The 16698-nt window shown below is 41.4% G+C and overlaps 2 protein-coding genes across 3 annotated transcripts in view; both read left to right on the forward strand.

Moving 5' to 3' along the window:
• Positions 1 to 126: 126 nt before the first annotated feature.
• On the forward strand, positions 127 to 7099 carry irbpl (interphotoreceptor retinoid-binding protein like; the record flags this gene model as incomplete). Its single annotated transcript, XM_083932604.1, has 6 exons — positions 127 to 2894; positions 3273 to 3278; positions 3930 to 5241; positions 5613 to 5803; positions 6121 to 6263; positions 6774 to 7099. 6 exons carry the CDS (start codon positions 127 to 129, stop codon positions 7097 to 7099), a joined length of 4746 nt encoding a protein of 1581 aa, XP_083788730.1.
• A 3861-nt stretch (positions 7100 to 10960) lies between these two features.
• Positions 10961 to 16698, forward strand: part of antxr1c (ANTXR cell adhesion molecule 1c) — a 45955-nt gene continuing 40217 nt past the window's right edge. For both annotated transcript variants that reach the window (XM_083933109.1, XM_083933110.1), the window contains exon 1: positions 10961 to 11573. In XM_083933109.1, coding sequence (XP_083789235.1) covers positions 11413 to 11573 — 161 coding nt within the window. In that variant the 5' untranslated portion in view covers positions 10961 to 11412. The remainder of the gene's footprint in view (positions 11574 to 16698) is intronic.

A 16698-nucleotide genomic window follows, 5' to 3' on the forward strand; every position in this document is an offset into this window, starting at 1 on the left:
TGTTGTCCGGAAAAAAACAAACCTGACAGTGAAAATGTTCCCTCCTATAAAATACACCATCTCTCACGACAGCCCAGTGAAATAGAAAACTGAGTAGTTCTTTTTCCATCAGTGGTGATTGCAGCGATGGCTCAACACACACCACCACTGTTGTTCATGCTTTTCCTATTTACTCATCCTGTCAGCTCATCATTTCAGCCTGCCCTGGTGTTAGAAATGGCCAAGATTCTTTTGGAAAACTACTGCTTCCCTGAGAACCTAGTTGGGATGCAGGGGGCAATCCAACAAGCCATCAACAGCGGGGAAATCCTGCAGATTTCAGACAGGAAGATCCTGGCCTCTGTGCTCACAAACGGCGTACAAGGGGCACTGAATGATCCACGGTTGATTGTGTCTTATGAGCCCAATTTCAGCCCGGTGATGCCACAGACGCTGCCATCTCTTCCCATAGAGCAGCTGATCTGGCTGGTGAGAAACTCTGTCAAGCTGGATATCCTGGACAACAATGTTGGATATTTGCGGATAGATCGGATTATTGGGGAGGACACAGCAGCAAAGCTTGGCTCTCTGCTGAGGGACAACATCTGGGACAAAGTTGCTTACACATCCTCACTGATCTTGGACCTGAGGTATAGTACAGCTGGAGATTTGTCTGGAGTTCCCTTTATAATCTCCTATTTCTCAGACCCTGAGCCTCTCATTCATATTGACACTGTGTATGATAGGCCCTCAAATACAACTAGGGATTTGTGGACCATACAGTCAATAATGGGAGACAGGTATGGAAAGAAGAAAGACGTGATTATTTTGACCAGTAAACGTACCGTGGGGGCTGCAGAGGCAGTGGCATATACATTAAAAAACCTAAAAAGGGCCATCACTGTTGGGGAAAGGTCTGCTGGTGGTTCAGTAAAAGTCCAAAAGATTAGGATCCCTAATTCAGAGTTCTACATAACAGTTCCTGTGGCACGATCAATTAGTCCAATCACTGGCCATAGTTGGGAAGTGAATGGCGTTTCACCAACAGTCAACATCATTGCCAAGGAAGCTGTCACAAAAGCCAAGTCCCTGCTGGCTGTAAGGACTGCCGTTCCAAAAGTTGTGCAGGGTATCATTGACATAATACGGAGGTTCTATGCTTTCCCTGACAGAGTTCCAGCTCTTCTTCAACATCTGCAATCTACAGACTTATTCTCTGTTGTATCTGAGGAGGATGTGGCAGTAAGACTAAACCAGGAACTCCAAACTGTATCTGAAGATCCACGACTGATCATCAAATACATGCAAGACAATGATGCCATAGTAGAGGAGGACCCTGCGCTTTATGACATTCCAGATGATTTGGAATCATTAAAAGCACTGGCAGACACAACAATAAAAGTGGAAATTCTCGCACACAATACTGGCTATCTCCGCTTTGACAAGTTTATCAAATTGTCTGTAGGGTCTAAACTAGAAGAGATCATGGCTAAAAAGGTATGGGAACCCCTTAAAGACACTCAAAACCTGATTATTGATCTACGCTATAACACTGGTGGATCCTCTACCTCTCTTGCCCTTATACTTTCCTATCTGCACGATGCTTCTCAGAAATCTATTTTTTTCACAATATATGACCAAATTCAGAACACAACAACAGAATATGACTCTCTGCCTCAAATTACAGGCCCTGCCTATGGCTCCAAACGTGGGGTTTACGTGTTGACCAGTTACTATACAGCAAGTGCTGGGGAAGAGTTTGCTTACCTGATGCAGTCACTACATCGTGGCACTGTCATTGGGGAAATTACATCTGGTAACCTGATGCACTCAAAGACATTTAAAATAGAGGGGACAAATATTGCCATCACTGTCCCTTTCATAAACTTTTTAGACCACACCGGTGAATGCTGGCTAGGAGGTGGTGTGGTCCCTGATGCCATTGTGCTAGCAGAGGAAGCTGTGGAGCATGTTCATGAGATTGCAGATTTTCACCAAGGGCTGAAGTTGCTCATAGAGGGAACTGGGGGACTGTTAGAAAAGCACTACGCAATCCATGAAGTTGCACAAGAGGTCAGCAAGGTACTGTTGAGCAAATGGGCTGAGGGATTGTACTGGTCGGTGGTTGACTTTGAATCTTTGGCATCGCAGTTGACGGCAGACCTCCAAGATACTTCAGGGGATCACCGCCTTTATGTCTTCCACTGCGATGTTGAGCCAGACTTGCTTTATGACGTCCCAAAGATCCCAACTGCTGAAGAAGTGGGATACATAATTGACGCTTTGTTTAAAATTGAGCTTCTGCCAGGTAATGTTGGCTATCTAAGGTTTGACATGATGGCAGATGTAGAGGTGGTAAAAGCCATTGGACCTCAACTGATAAAATTAGTGTGGAGCAAGATGGCAAGCACAGATGCCCTCATAATTGACATGAGGTACAACACTGGTGGATATTCAACAGCAATTCCCCTCTTGTGCACCTATTTCTTTGATGCTGAGCCATTGCGACATCTTTACACTATCTTTGACCGCACCACAACCACCATGACAGAGGTCATGACATTACCTCAAGTCAGCGGTCAAAGGTATGGGTCCTCCAAGGACGTCTACATCCTCACTAGTCACATGACAGGGTCAGCAGCCGAAGTGTTCACCCGCTCTATGAAGGACCTAAATAGGGCCACAATAATTGGAGAACCCACGATTGGAGGGTCTCTATCAAGTGGAACCTATCAAATCGGTGACAGCGTCCTTTACACTTCCATCCCTAACCAGGTTGTGTTGAGTGCAATCACTGGCAAAGTGTGGAGTATTTCAGGGGTTGAGCCTCATGTTATTGCCCAGGCAAATGATGCTCTTCCTGTTGCACAGAGACTCATAGCAGCAAGGCAGTTGAAGAGAGAACAACGAAAATAGTAATATTATATTCTTACTTATTTTTAAAAACTATTAATTTGTTTTGTGTTTAGCTACCACTTTAGTGTCAAAGTCCAGTTTTATGTGTGGCAAGTGAGGCCTGTGTGATATTTACATTATCTCCCAGAATTCCAGTCCAGCTAGTCTCCACTGTGAAACATTTATTAACATTTAAATCCAGCTGTTTTTTCATTGATATCACATGTGACATTTTTCTCTTTTGTTTTCATGTTTTGTTGTTCCCTTTTTTTTACACTCAAAATTATTTGACCATTATGTAAATGTATGTTGAGGTATGTGATTATGTTTGACAATTTCTCATTACTTTGCTAAATTTCTTGATTGCTGGCTTATTTTGTTTGCATTGTGATTTTCAGTATGCTGTAATGATTCAGTGTTCCTGTTCCATCACTACAAAACTACCAGCAGAGGGAGTAAGTACCAAACAAACCTGAACTGAAGCTTGCGTTTCCCTTCAATGCCACTGCAGAAGGGAGACAGCCACCACCAACTGCTATTAGCTTTGTACCATTTATGAGACAATAAAATAATTCAGTGGAAATAACTGGAATTGTTTTTCATTCAATTTAATTTCAAGACATTAATAGGAACACTCCTCTTTGACACCATAAAGATTTTTTTTGCTTTGAGTTTTTTGTCAAAATATATGGCAATCATGAGTTTTCACATGCTTTATTTCAGCATTTTCTTGTGCTTTCTTGTTAGAATGGCTTAATATCAAACATCAATGACTTCCATTTACAAATGCTGAAACCAAGGGGCTATATAAGTGACTCCATCCAGCTCAAATCATTTTTTGTATATTTGTCAGGTACAAAGTTTGCCTTATTTGACAAAGGTAGCTTTAAATAGGTGTCCGCAATAGCTTGTCTGAATTTAAGACAATTATCTTTGGCAACACCTCCTTGTTACTACACCTACATGGCTAGGTTGTTATTGCCTTACAGAAGCACTCAGGATAATGCGATAAGAGGTTTAATGTGTTGCAAATCCTCTTATGTGTGTGTTAACAGAAACCTTGCAGCCAAAACAGTGCCATTTGTCAAAGAACCTCTTCGGAGTAGGAGGTTCGGCTCAACATCCTTCCCTTCCCTTCTACCCACTTTCGATCTGACTAAACTGAAAAAAAAAATGGCAAAGGTTATCTTCCTGGTTGCACCTCTGCTAGTTTTGGCAAATGTTTTTTTTATCCATGCCTCGTTTTCCCCCAGCGTCATCATAGATATTGCAAAAATTGTCATGGATAATTACTGCTCACCAGAGAAGCTTGTGGGGATGAAGGAAGCAATTGAAGCAGCCGGCAGCAACACAGAGATTCTCAACATCCCAGACGCTGAAACCTTGGCTAATGTCCTCAGTGCTGGAGTCCAAACCACGGTCAGTGACCCACGCTTGATGATCTCCTATGAGCCAGACTACGTCCCTGTGGTTCCCCCGAAGATGCCTCCTCTGCCCCCTGAGCAGCTCATTGCCGTCCTCCAGACCTCACTCAAACTTGACATCCTGGAAGGCAACACTGGCTACCTGAGGATTGATAACATCCTTGGGGAGGAGGTTGCTGACAAGGTTGGCCCTTTGCTCCTAGAACTAGTCTGGAATAAAATCCTGCCAACCTCAGCTCTCATCTTTGACTTACGCTACACCGGCAGTGGGGACATCTCAGGAGTCCCCTACATTGTGTCTTACTTCATCAAAGCCGAGCCTCAGATTCACATTGACAGCGTTTATGACCGTCCCTCAAACACAACCACTAAGCTGCTTTCTATGTCTGCACTACTGGGGAATAGATATGCCATAACCAAACCCCTCATTATTCTCACCAGCAAAAACACCAGGGGCATTGCAGAGGATGTTGCCTACTGCCTCAAGAACCTTAAGAGGGCCACCATTGTGGGGGAGAAGACCGCCGGGGGCTCTGTGAAAGTCGATAAAATCAAAGTAGGCAACACTGACTTCTATGTAACCGTGCCAACTGCAAAGTCTGTCAACCCCATCACTGGCTCCACCTGGGAGGTTACAGGCGTGACCCCTGATGTGGAGGTGAACGCCGAGGATGCCCTCGCTACCGCCATCAAGATTGTCAACCTCCGTGCCCAAATTCCAGCCATCATTGAGGGATCGGCGACCCTGATTGCTGACAACTACGCCTTTGAAGATATCGGGGCTCATGTTGCAGAAAAGTTGAAAGGGCTCCTGGCAGACGGCGAGTACGACATGGTTGTCTCCAAGGAAAGTCTTGAGGTGAAGCTGTCTGCTGACCTGAAGACCCTTTCTGGGGACAAGAGCCTGCAGACTACCAGTAACACCCCAGCCCTGCCACCCATGGTGAGTACCTTGTCCTTAAGAAATTTGTTTTTTTGCTGTGAAAGTATTTTTATTGTCTTGTCACTGTTCATGTAAAGCAATTTTTTGATAGTTGGTTTAAATACAGTTATTATTGAGTGACAAAAGTTTTTCAATAATATTTTTCAACTACTATAGAGCTAAAAAATGCTGTATTGGTTACATCCAGGTGTTCATGTGGGATAGATGAACAAACTGAATTGCCAGAAATGTTTTTATGCTTTTAAAGTGGAATTAATTAATTTAAATGTATAATTTTATTTTATGTTTGCATTTTTTCTTATTTGTTTTGAGTGGCAAGTATTGGCCATGCTTGGATTACAAATGTTGAGTTGTTTGTTCTTCTCCCACAGGATTATTCTCCAGAGATGTACATTGAGCTGATCAAAGTCTCCTTCCATACTGACATATTTGAGAACAACATCGGCTACCTGCGCTTCGACATGTTCGGAGACTTTGAGGAGGTCAAGGCCATCGCCCAGATTATTGTTGAGCATGTCTGGAACAAAGTTGTCAACACTGACGCTATGATCGTTGACCTCAGGTGGGTAATCCATCTCACAAAGCAAGTCAAAGCTTCTATTCAAAATGCATGTCCATTATGGAAAACAAAATAATCCGCTAAAGCTTATAATGCAGCCCATGACTAAATATAGAGGAGTTAGTTTGCAAAAGTGTAATATTGTTTTTTTGAGGATTTATATATTAATTGATCTTATGTTTACAATTTTAAAATATGGAACACCACCAGATCTGGAGGATTTACTAATTTGAGCATAAAAAGTATTGTGTATTGTGCACAGTATTCAATTTCATCATGAACCTTGCCTTCCTATGACTGTTCGGCAACGGTTTTTGCAGGAATAACATCGGTGGCCCAACAACAGCCATTGCAGGCTTCTGCTCTTACTTCTTTGATGCTGACAAGCAGATTGTACTGGACAAGCTGTACGACAGATCATCTGGGACAACCTCAGAGCTCCTGACCCTGCCTGAACTCACTGGTAATTAATAAATAAATAAATAAATCGAGTGATAGTTTCCTATATCAAAGTTAGTGAGATGGTGAACACAATGGATAATTCAGTGCCAGATATTTTATCAGGAGTTGGTGGTGCAGGTTCAACACTTAAACCGTCTAATTGGCTCAATAAGCTATAAAGCTGTCTGGGTGTAATGCCTTGTTTGAATAAGTTGTCTTGTTTGCCAACTATTCAATGCATCTTCGGTAAGCAAGAAAGCTTTATTTGTTTTTTCAAAAACAAATCTGTTTTCATGCAACTTTTTGAAGGGAGGTGTGATTGCTAGAAAATTACTACCTGCGACTCCTTTCACCTTTTTCTTTAGGCCTACATACTGTAGTTCACTAAACTGATCATACCATTATGTACATCCATGACTCCTCCATCCTTCAATTCAACGTTGAGGCTTTTCACGATCAAGCCATCACTTGTCTACTTTATCTACCACACATTTTTAACCTTAATCTGCCTCCATCTCATCCTCTTCCTAAGGCACAAGGTACGGCTCCAAGAAGAGCCTCATCATCCTGACCAGTGGAGCGACTGCTGGCGCTGCAGAGGAGTTTGTTTACATCATGAAGAAGCTCGGCCGGGCTATGATCATCGGAGAGACCACCGCCGGGTCCTCCCACCCACCCAAGACCTTCAGTGTTGATGAGACCGGCATCTTCCTCAGCATCCCCACCATCCACTCCGACACTGCCGCTGGGCCGGCCTGGGAAGGAGCTGGCATCGCACCTCATATACCCGTCCCGGCTGACGCCGCTCTTGAGGCTGCCAAGGGCATCTTCAACAAGCACTTTGCAGGCCAGAAGTAAACCGCATGCAGAGCAAAGCCAGGGGGGTTTCAACAGTCACTTTTGCTTTGAGAGCCAAATAGTTTCAAGATTTAGAATTAAGCCTTGTTTAAGGAGTGAAGTATGTAGATTAAGTAGAGTGTAATCTGTTATTCATTATCTGCAAAACCTAAGCCTTTTAAGCCTGTTAGTAATGTAGAGCACAGGTTCAACACAAGGATTTACTTGTTTTGAGAATGAATGGTGCAAATTATTTTGTGAGATCAATGTGAATAATTGTTTCAAAGATCAGTTATACCATCAAAACAACTTAAAAAAAATATTTTGAGAAGTCACATGCAAAACGCAGGAAACAGCTTAAGTAACACACAAATATGGTTTCAAACTATGTTTGCTCTTCATGTATTGTGTTCGACTTTTGGAACTGACGTCTCTGTGAAGTAATCCACTTGCTGTTCTGGTCTTCATGCAATATCCTTATTGTGTATAGGAAATGCTATATTTCCATTATGCCACATGGGCATATTTGGGTTGTATCAATTCCAGTGGTGAGACACAATAAAAAAGACGTGAGATAGAAAGGTGTGAGTTTGTCATGTTTTACATAAGCAGAGGAGGCATCAGACAGACAAAAAAAAATGTTTGGGATTTTTTGATACAGAAATAAATGAGTTTGTCATAACAAACAACTGTCGATTACCACACCATTACCCAACAGCCAGAAAGATAAAACAATGGTGGTTTCAACGGTTTAGGTCCTAAGTTATGGGCCCATGTTGATCAGAATATAAATCAGTCTTGGATTCATTTTAATCACAACATTTAAAGACAAGCCATGTGGTCTTGGTAAACAATACTAAAACTAAAAAGAAACGTACATAAGAACATATTTTAAATGTTTTGTGAATACTGAATGCTAAAAAGAACCCAAACTCTTGTATCAAATAAAGTATCTCACAGAATCTAGTTTAATCCAAACTTATCAATTCTCAAGTCTTTCAGTATGATCTTATTAAAATAATGTAACAGTCAAATTGTTTTGTGCTGAAACACATCCCTACAATAATTTTGTTTTTTTAATCCATTCCAAGTGTCTCTGAAGTTTTATAACAAATAACTGAAGCTGCTCATTTGTACTGTTAATGGTAATAGACTTGAGCTATTTTGCACAAACTCTTATTTCTGTGGTGCAATTCAGAACTTCCACCCAGATAGTTATGTTGGTAAGATCCCCTGCCAGGCTCTTTGAACAGGACTGGACCCTCTAGAGACCATCTTGCAATGGGATCACACCAGCTGTGACGCCAAATTGGACCAGCGCTCTTGCTGGAACACACCAATCTTTAACCTCAAACTTCATTTTGATTTAAACTACACACCTGCAAAGTTTCATGAATGCATCTTGCACAGTTGTGATGCTTGTAGATCGGTCCACAGACATATATAGACACTCGAAACCACCTCTGTGGTAGCCTAGTTCCTGCTAGTGTCTGCAGGACCACATTCTCCTATGATGACACACACAGACTCCCAAGGTGAAAACAGTACCAGCATCACTATCTTGGATGGTGAATATAGTCTGGTTGCTGTAAATCTTATTTAGCTTTAAGTTATGTAAATTTGTATGTGAAACATTTAGCCTTTAGCATTTAGTTGTTTTATTGGACATTGGTTGTGTGTTCCGGTATTTCTGTTACACAGAATGCAGATGTAATGGTTCTGACTAAATTAATCTTGGAATTTGAAAACAGCCAATTGGGGTTGAGACAATCTGAGACTAAAGAATTTTGTTTTAGGATGAACTTGAGAATCCATAAAGACAAGCCAGGACTGTTATTTTTAAATCAATGTATTTATTTATAAACACTGGACTAGTGTTTTTATGAGTGCTTTTAGTGGTATGTATGTAAGTGGAGGTAAATAACTAGATGGAGGTATATAATTAGACATGAGACAGAGGAGCAGGGCTCAGGTAAGCACTAGACAATCATTAATAAACCACAACGATCAGAAGCAGACATCAACATGTGTTGAGACTTTAAAGTGAAATTCCGGCTTTTAATCATTCCATTGAGACAAGTTTTTTTCACATAGCAACTATTAACGGAGATATCCCGGACAGTCGCTAACAGTTGCTAACAGTCGAATGCGGCTAAAACACTGATCCGCTCTGGGCAGCGCGGGGAAGGCATTAAAACTGCCTTTTTTTAACCATTAATACTGCTCAAAATAATACCAAACCTCTGCAGTAGCATGATAAGAGTCCCTCCACACTCACTGACGCACCAACAGCGTAGTGAGTGAACCCAGAGTTTATTAAAAGAGTGTTTGAAAGACTTACCTACTGGCCCCTGTACCAGCTCCTCTAATAGTAAAGTCCCTTCAAGTCAGTTACCAAAGTCAATACAAGAGGAAGGAGCCCATTGGTGCTTTGTTTTCTGTTTAATGGCTGTTCTCGTGCTGCTGCAGTGGTTTGCTGTTATTTTGAGCAGTATTAGTGGTTAAAAAAGACGTATTAATGCATTCGCCGTGCTAATCTGTGTTAGCCGCATTCAGCTGTTAGCAACTGTCTGGGATATCTCTGTTAATAGTTGTTACACACATAATTTAACTTTAAATGGGGTATAGTGCGCATGTGTAGAAGGGGGGGGGGGTCTGAAGCTTAAAGCTCTGCAACAGGATTGACCGTGTCAACAAGTCAGGCTTCTACTGACTCTTCAGGAATCTATTTGTCTGCATGGTTTGTGGAAAAATTACAGGACGCAGCATAAAGTTATAAATTACAACAACACAACTTTAGCAGTCGTAGCTAAGGGACTTGATGGTTTTTGTGTAAGTTTTTTTTTCTTCATTTTTTTTAAAGGCAAAAATAAATATTGCAGCTAACCTCCTGCGTATGAAAGCAATTTCTGAGCACAAACGGCAGACTTCGCAACTAACAATAAAAGGCTGTTGCTGAAAAATGCAAATCATAACAGTTGAATTGTATGACATTTAAAGCAGATACAGATAAATGGTACATATCACCATAACATATCACAAATTGCCACACAGCAGACCCTGAGGCCATGTAGTATTTCACCACATAGGAATACTGTACAAAGTGCATAGAGAGGGAGGAACTGGGGGTTCAAAGGGGCCCAGCACTCATTTTTTTACCCTGGGGCCCCATGGCAGGTTATTCCGGCCAGGGATGATTAGGATGGTTCAGACATAAGTAGCCTAGTTTAGATATTTGTGGGGTTAAGAACACAGGTGATCTCTGCAAACAGGCAAGTTGTAGGATAGCTCATTGTTTCAATAAACAAAGTAATTAGACTACTATCAAGTCAACCTGTTATACGGATTGCTCAACTTCTAAAAAATATTGTATAGTCCAATGTATCCCTCTATGCTACCGACTTCAACCCATATTCCCCAGTTGATTAACAGTGTGTTAATCACTTTCATAGGTTCAATGAACAACAAAAACTCATTTTGTGTAAGTGTATGTGTTTTGTACCCTGTAAATATATTTCGACACTCTCAGTGCTCGTTAACGATGGTGTAATTAGAGAGGATGTTGCTGTTCACGGCCCCTCCTGCTGTAATTAACTGGTGGTAGCAGCAGCACGGAGAAAGCAAACAAACGTGTAGTTATTAATGAGGACAAAATAGTGGAACTACATAAATGCACACGTGGATTTAAGGTGGAAGGCGAGACTCATGTATCTCATAGCAATCATCATATCCAGCCCTGCGCCGAGTCGCCGCAAAATGCGCCAGTCTGCCACGTGAGGGAGGCGCAAAAGTGAATCTTGACCCATTTTCCTCTTTTCTTTCTTTCTCCTCCTCAGTTGGAAATACGAAACCTGGTCCATTTCAGCCAAGTCTGTCCCCCGGGCTCCCAGTTCCTCCAGCGCCAACACTGCTCTGCATTACCCCGCTTCATTTTGGCTTTTTCAGACCAAATTTGACACTTTGACAGGAAACTTTTATCCATTTTTTATTCGTTTTTTTCCTCCCTTTGGATTTGTTTCTTCAAAGGCTGTTTATAAAACGCGTTATCCTGTGAACTCCACGTGGATTCCGAAATAACCCGAACCTTTGTTTTCAGTCATTCCCATTGAGAGAACGCGTCTCCTGCGGGCTCTAGCACCGGGATGCGGGCGGCCGTGGTTGTGAACTGAGCTCCGGAGACGCGGCCGCTTCGCCTGCATCCTTCCGTCAGTCTTTGTCGCATCTCTGCCTCTGTAATCCCAGAACTGTCTCTGGGATGTAAGAAGACGCTTGTTGTTGTTTATTTTTCTTTTTATCCGCAACGGAATTAACTTTTTTTCCCCCGAGGAAAAACTATGGCGAGCTTTTTGTTGAACATGCGTCTTGTTCTGGTTTTACTCGGATTATTTTTGCTCTCTTCTCCATCTGTGAGAGCCGAGCCGGAGCAGCAGGACGAAGAGGAGGAGGAGGAGAGCTCCTGTCAGGGTGCCTTCGACCTGTATTTTGTTCTTGATAAGTAAGTGGAAACAGCTTAGAACTGCTCTATATCCATTAAGACATAACAGGTTTATCACCAATATAAACCAGCATCAGTTGCCAGGGTGACGGAAGCAAAACATCTGCATTTACTTCTAGTTCACTGTTTTACCGCGTTACGTTATTTTAGCCAGGGGTCAGAAATCAGATGAATGATGTGCCTGCTGAAGTTTTAGCTTCTTATGTTATTGTTGTTTTTTTTAAAGCAGAAAACAGTAGTTTATGTCAGTTGATAAGCACAGCTGCATCCGTGCAGCGTGCGTGCGTGCGTGTGCGCGCGTGATGACTGGTAAAGGAGGCTGACTCGCTGAGTACAGTTTGCTGAATAAGCAAAAAGATGGAGGGGGGGGGGGGCGATTTGGATGCAACCAGAATGATATCTCTCTCTCTCTCTCTCTCTCTCTCTCTCTTCTCTCTTCTCTCTCTCTCTCTCTCTCTCTCTCTCTCTCTCTCTCTCTCTCTCTCTCTCTCTCTCTCTCTCTCTCTCTCCTTCTGTGCCAGTTGAAACCCACTTCTTTTTTCTTCACACCGTGATTTTATTCTCCAGAAAAACACTAAAAACTCCCTAAAGCAAAGAGACTGTTCTTTTATCCCTCCAAAGCATGCTAAAGGGAATTTTGTTTTTTGCTCTTTGCTCAGTGACTGCTCACCGTTCACTCTTTCAGTTCCACACTCTGTACGCCCACATAGGAAAAATGCTGTGGTCGTGTGACATTTTAGCGCTGGACTTCAGATGGGGGAGAAAATAAAATGTCAGAGAAAAGCAGCAGAAACTTTTAGAGTGCCTACTTCTCTTTTAATGCCCTTACTGTGCAGTAACTTGTGTTTGCTAATATAATTGAATACAGGATCCATCCTCAATTCCAACCATAAGTAACAGGTTAAAGAGCTATACCTGAGTGTTATACAAATGTGACAATAATTACTGCGGCCAAACAAACCACCATAATTGTAAGCCATCAAATTTGATGGAAATAGAAACAAAATGTTTACTACTCTATCTTGAGATGACCAACCTGGATTTAATGCAACTTGCTGTATCAGCTCTTATCCTTCCCTTTGCATTAATGAAGCACTGCCAGGAACGGGGAGGGGGAACAAGAAAGGACAGGAAGCAACAAGGTTTATGGAAAATGTGGTCTTAATTTGGAGAACAAACTGTTGCACGCAACACCATTAAAACAGTTTTCTTTAGGGGGGTCATCTATGAGGTTGTGATAGAGAGTACTGAGAAGTCTTGTGCGGCTTAGTTACACTGGTGACCGGATAACATCTCATATGCCACTGGGTGGATGGTTTTATCTCACTTCTGATTCCTGACTAGAGGTGGACACAAAACATGGGACTGCTCCCCAGATGTGGAGGGCTACATCTGGCTTGTTCTGTGCCGTAAACACTGACACATGCTGCAAATAAGTAAATAGCTCTTTTTTTTTCAATGTCAGATGCTATTGTTAGCTGGTTTGCGTGCTGTGGTACCCACTCTGGGGGGTGACTAACAAGGTTTAGACATTGATTGTGGACTTCAAATAAGAGGAAGCTCATTAGAGACCTGCCTCCCCCCATACACCGTCCCTCAGGCCTGAGTTGGTTTTATGAGACACAGTCTGAACTCCATGCCCTGGTGGATCCATATGGAAAGTAGAGTGTAAAGTGTGTGGGAAGGGGTTTCAGTGCGTAAAGTAGCAGAGACACAAATAAATACATTTTGGAGAGAATGAATCATTGGTCACCTGGTCTCCAAGCTGTGTTGCTCTTAAGTTAGTCGTATGAGGGGTGTTGGAGTAGTCTCTTTAGCAGTGTTGGTAACGTTACTTTAAAAAAATAATTGGTTATAGTTACTCACTACTTGTTCCAAAAAAGTAACTGAGTTAGAGACTGAATTACTCTATAATAAAAGTAATTAGTTACCAGGGAAAGTAACTATTTGGGTTACTGTTTAAAAAAGTTGCTGTATGTCAAACTGTCATGTTTTCACATGACAGTTGAAATCAGTAGAATAGGCAGGTATTTGTACATAACCTTCAATATTTATTGCACATCAACAGACCGTAAGAGGTCTATCCTGCACTTCAAGTATAATCTTTGCAACAAAAGTAAACAGTATAAGTAAACAATATAAAGTGTGTTTAACTCTATATCAAATTAAATCAAAACTCTCACAACCTGAGAAAAATGGACAGGTAAACAACCTGTACTTCCAAGTATTTTGTTCACAACAAAAGTCAACATTTAAACCAAAAAAGTACATTTAACTCTATAGTCCTATTGAAATAAATCAAACTCCCAATTTCAGACGACTGGTCTAGAAGACTTTCTTAAAAAGTATTTTCTTCAAAAGTAAACAATTAAAACATGTACAGTGTGTTTACAGTAACTGTAGCAAATTAAATCACTGAAACTCCCACAACCTGAGACAACTAGTCTGGACAACACAGGCTACTGTATTTCAAGTATGTTTTTCATTAAAAAAGTAAACAGTTAAACAACATGGAGTGCTTTTAAAGATTGTACTATAACTCCAAGATATTCATCTACCCATACATACACTCCTTCCAAAACACTCATCTATTCATGTATCCGTCATGTATCCGGCTAACCCATGTAGCCTAACCATCCTGCCATTCAAACAACTGACTGTATTTAAGAAGCAGCAGCATTTCAAACCTCTTGTCAGACAGCCTGCTCCTCTTTGGGGGGTGGAGGTATCGTTGTTTTAGCCACTAGTTTTGTAGATGTGACGCGTGTGTCGCTGTTAGATGCTTTACTACATTAGAGTTGCTTACAACAGATGTCGACAAAGTCTTCACTCCTGGACATAATGTACACTTTACATGTACGTTCTTGCCTTTGACCTCAATTAATTTGAAGTAGTGCTTATATCGCCACGGGGGGCATGTCCTGGCTTGTGTGTAAAAACACACTCTGATTGGCTACCATGAAACATGACTCTGCCTTAGCCAATCGCTTACCTGGTTATTAACCCACCTCTCGTCTCCTCCCTAGAAGTTTATGTGTGGAGCATGGAGCCAGGGTTGTGTTCGGATTACGCACTTGATTTAATCAATTCATAGTAACGCACAGCATTTAACGCTCAGTAACGGTAACAGCGCTGTAACGGCGGAAACAGTAATTAGTTAGATTACCCCGTTAGTAACACTGCAATATTTAAACGCTGTTACTCGCAACACTGCTCTTAAATCATGTAAAACAGGATAAGTGGGAAGTTAATATACAGTGAGTAACACAACAGGATAGACTGAATACACTGTCAAAAATAGTGATTCTTGTGTTCACTATGTTAATTAATAAAAGAGCTCTTATTTTTTCCGTGTCTAAGATTTTTTTTCTTTTTGCCGTGATCAAAAGAGGTAAAGAGTATCATTTTTTAATAGCAATGTTGTTTTGAAGTTTCTAGTTCTACCCTACTAGGAAGTATATTGATACTGGAGGATTGTGGAGCACACAAACTTCATAGATGTTTATTACCCATGCAGGCAGCAGTGTGCCTTTTATATAGCTAGCTGAAAAATAAAGCCTTAACCAGCTATGTGTTGGTAATGTGAGGCTGTACCCAGGCACAGTGGATCTTTGAGATAAATGCTAAGATGCTCAAAGGGACAGGGCTAACATATTGATATATAGCAGTGATAATGTTTACCATGTTCACTATCTTAGTTTAGTTTGTTAACATTTGCTACTTAGCTCATAGCACAAAGTACAGCTCAGAATGATGGGATTGTTATTAGTTCTGATGATGATGTGGTTAACAGATCAGCCGACTATCATTACCATCCCTGGATCCACGCTGAAAAAACATCATCATTGAACACTATCTGGGGCGTTGCAGATTTGTCAATCTCAACATCATGTCTACAGATAGGGTTGGTAGTGTTGAACTGAAAGGAAAGCGTACAGACACATGGTAAAGCAGACGGAATTAGAATTGGTTGTTTTATTAAGAATGAGAAAGACTTTGGGCACTGTGTTGTCGGATCATGAGTTTCTCAGTAATGAAGAAAGATAACTGCTGCGTTGGCTCATAAAGTCAACTCCATGGGCATTTATTGCAGACTTGGGCACATGCAGGACAGTGCAGTCAGAGACATATGCAGTCTGAAGGGTAGAGGAGATGGCTAATGTTTGTATGGTTGCCAGATTGAATCTAGGACATCTGGAACTGGGTTCGGAAAATGTCTTTTTTTAGCGAGGCACTATCCTCAACTGCTAAGTGCCTGTAGAGCTACTTTTCTAAAGGGAAGAAGAGGTGTTACTGGGTGTCAGCGACACAACAACCAGTGACAGGCCTAAACTGTTGAAACCAATTAAATGTAGAGGTTACTTTCAGGGATGAGCATGAGTACTTGGACATCAGTTTTTCTTCACTACTACGATGTGCTGCTATGACAAGTGGCTCATGCCAGCCACCAAGCTAATGTGTATGTTAACGTTATAATTTAACAATAAAGTTATTTTTAGTGTGATTGTTTTGATCATGGACAACAGTGCTGGGCTAACCATTAACCCACTATTGCATACACCACCTAACGTTAGCTAGACTATGTTAGCTGTATGGATCCGCTCATCCAATGGTAAGTTAACAAGTTAACGTAACTTAAGCTAACATAACTTGCAGATATTTCATTAGAATAGAATAACATATAAACGTGGCTGAAGACAATGGCCCTTCTGAATAATCCCCCCAACCACACACACAATGGTCTATAGTGTTTTAATTTAATACAATGTGGGAACATTTGGGCCGCACCCAGGCACCCGCAGTTAACCATGTGATGTATAGCCCTATGTTGTGGTGTATGGCATAACATATGACATCAATTAACTGACAGAAACCTAAATAAAGTGACAAAGAGGCTGCACATTTAGGTAAAGGCTAACCACAGCACTCTAAAAAGGTCACAGCGACAATGCTAACATGCAGAAGTTTTGACGGTACAGTATAACGTTCACCAACTATCTTAGTTTAGTGTGTTAGCATGCTACCATTTGCTAATCAGCATGAAACACAACGAATTGTCAAATTGCAGTCCTTAGAGCTACATGGCTAGCTTACATAAGGGCATAAAACCAAAATCTAACAGCCA

The sequence above is a fragment of the Echiichthys vipera genome (assembly GCF_963691815.1).
Source record: "Echiichthys vipera genome assembly, chromosome: 18".
Classification (NCBI taxonomy): Eukaryota; Metazoa; Chordata; class Actinopteri; order Perciformes; family Trachinidae; genus Echiichthys; species Echiichthys vipera.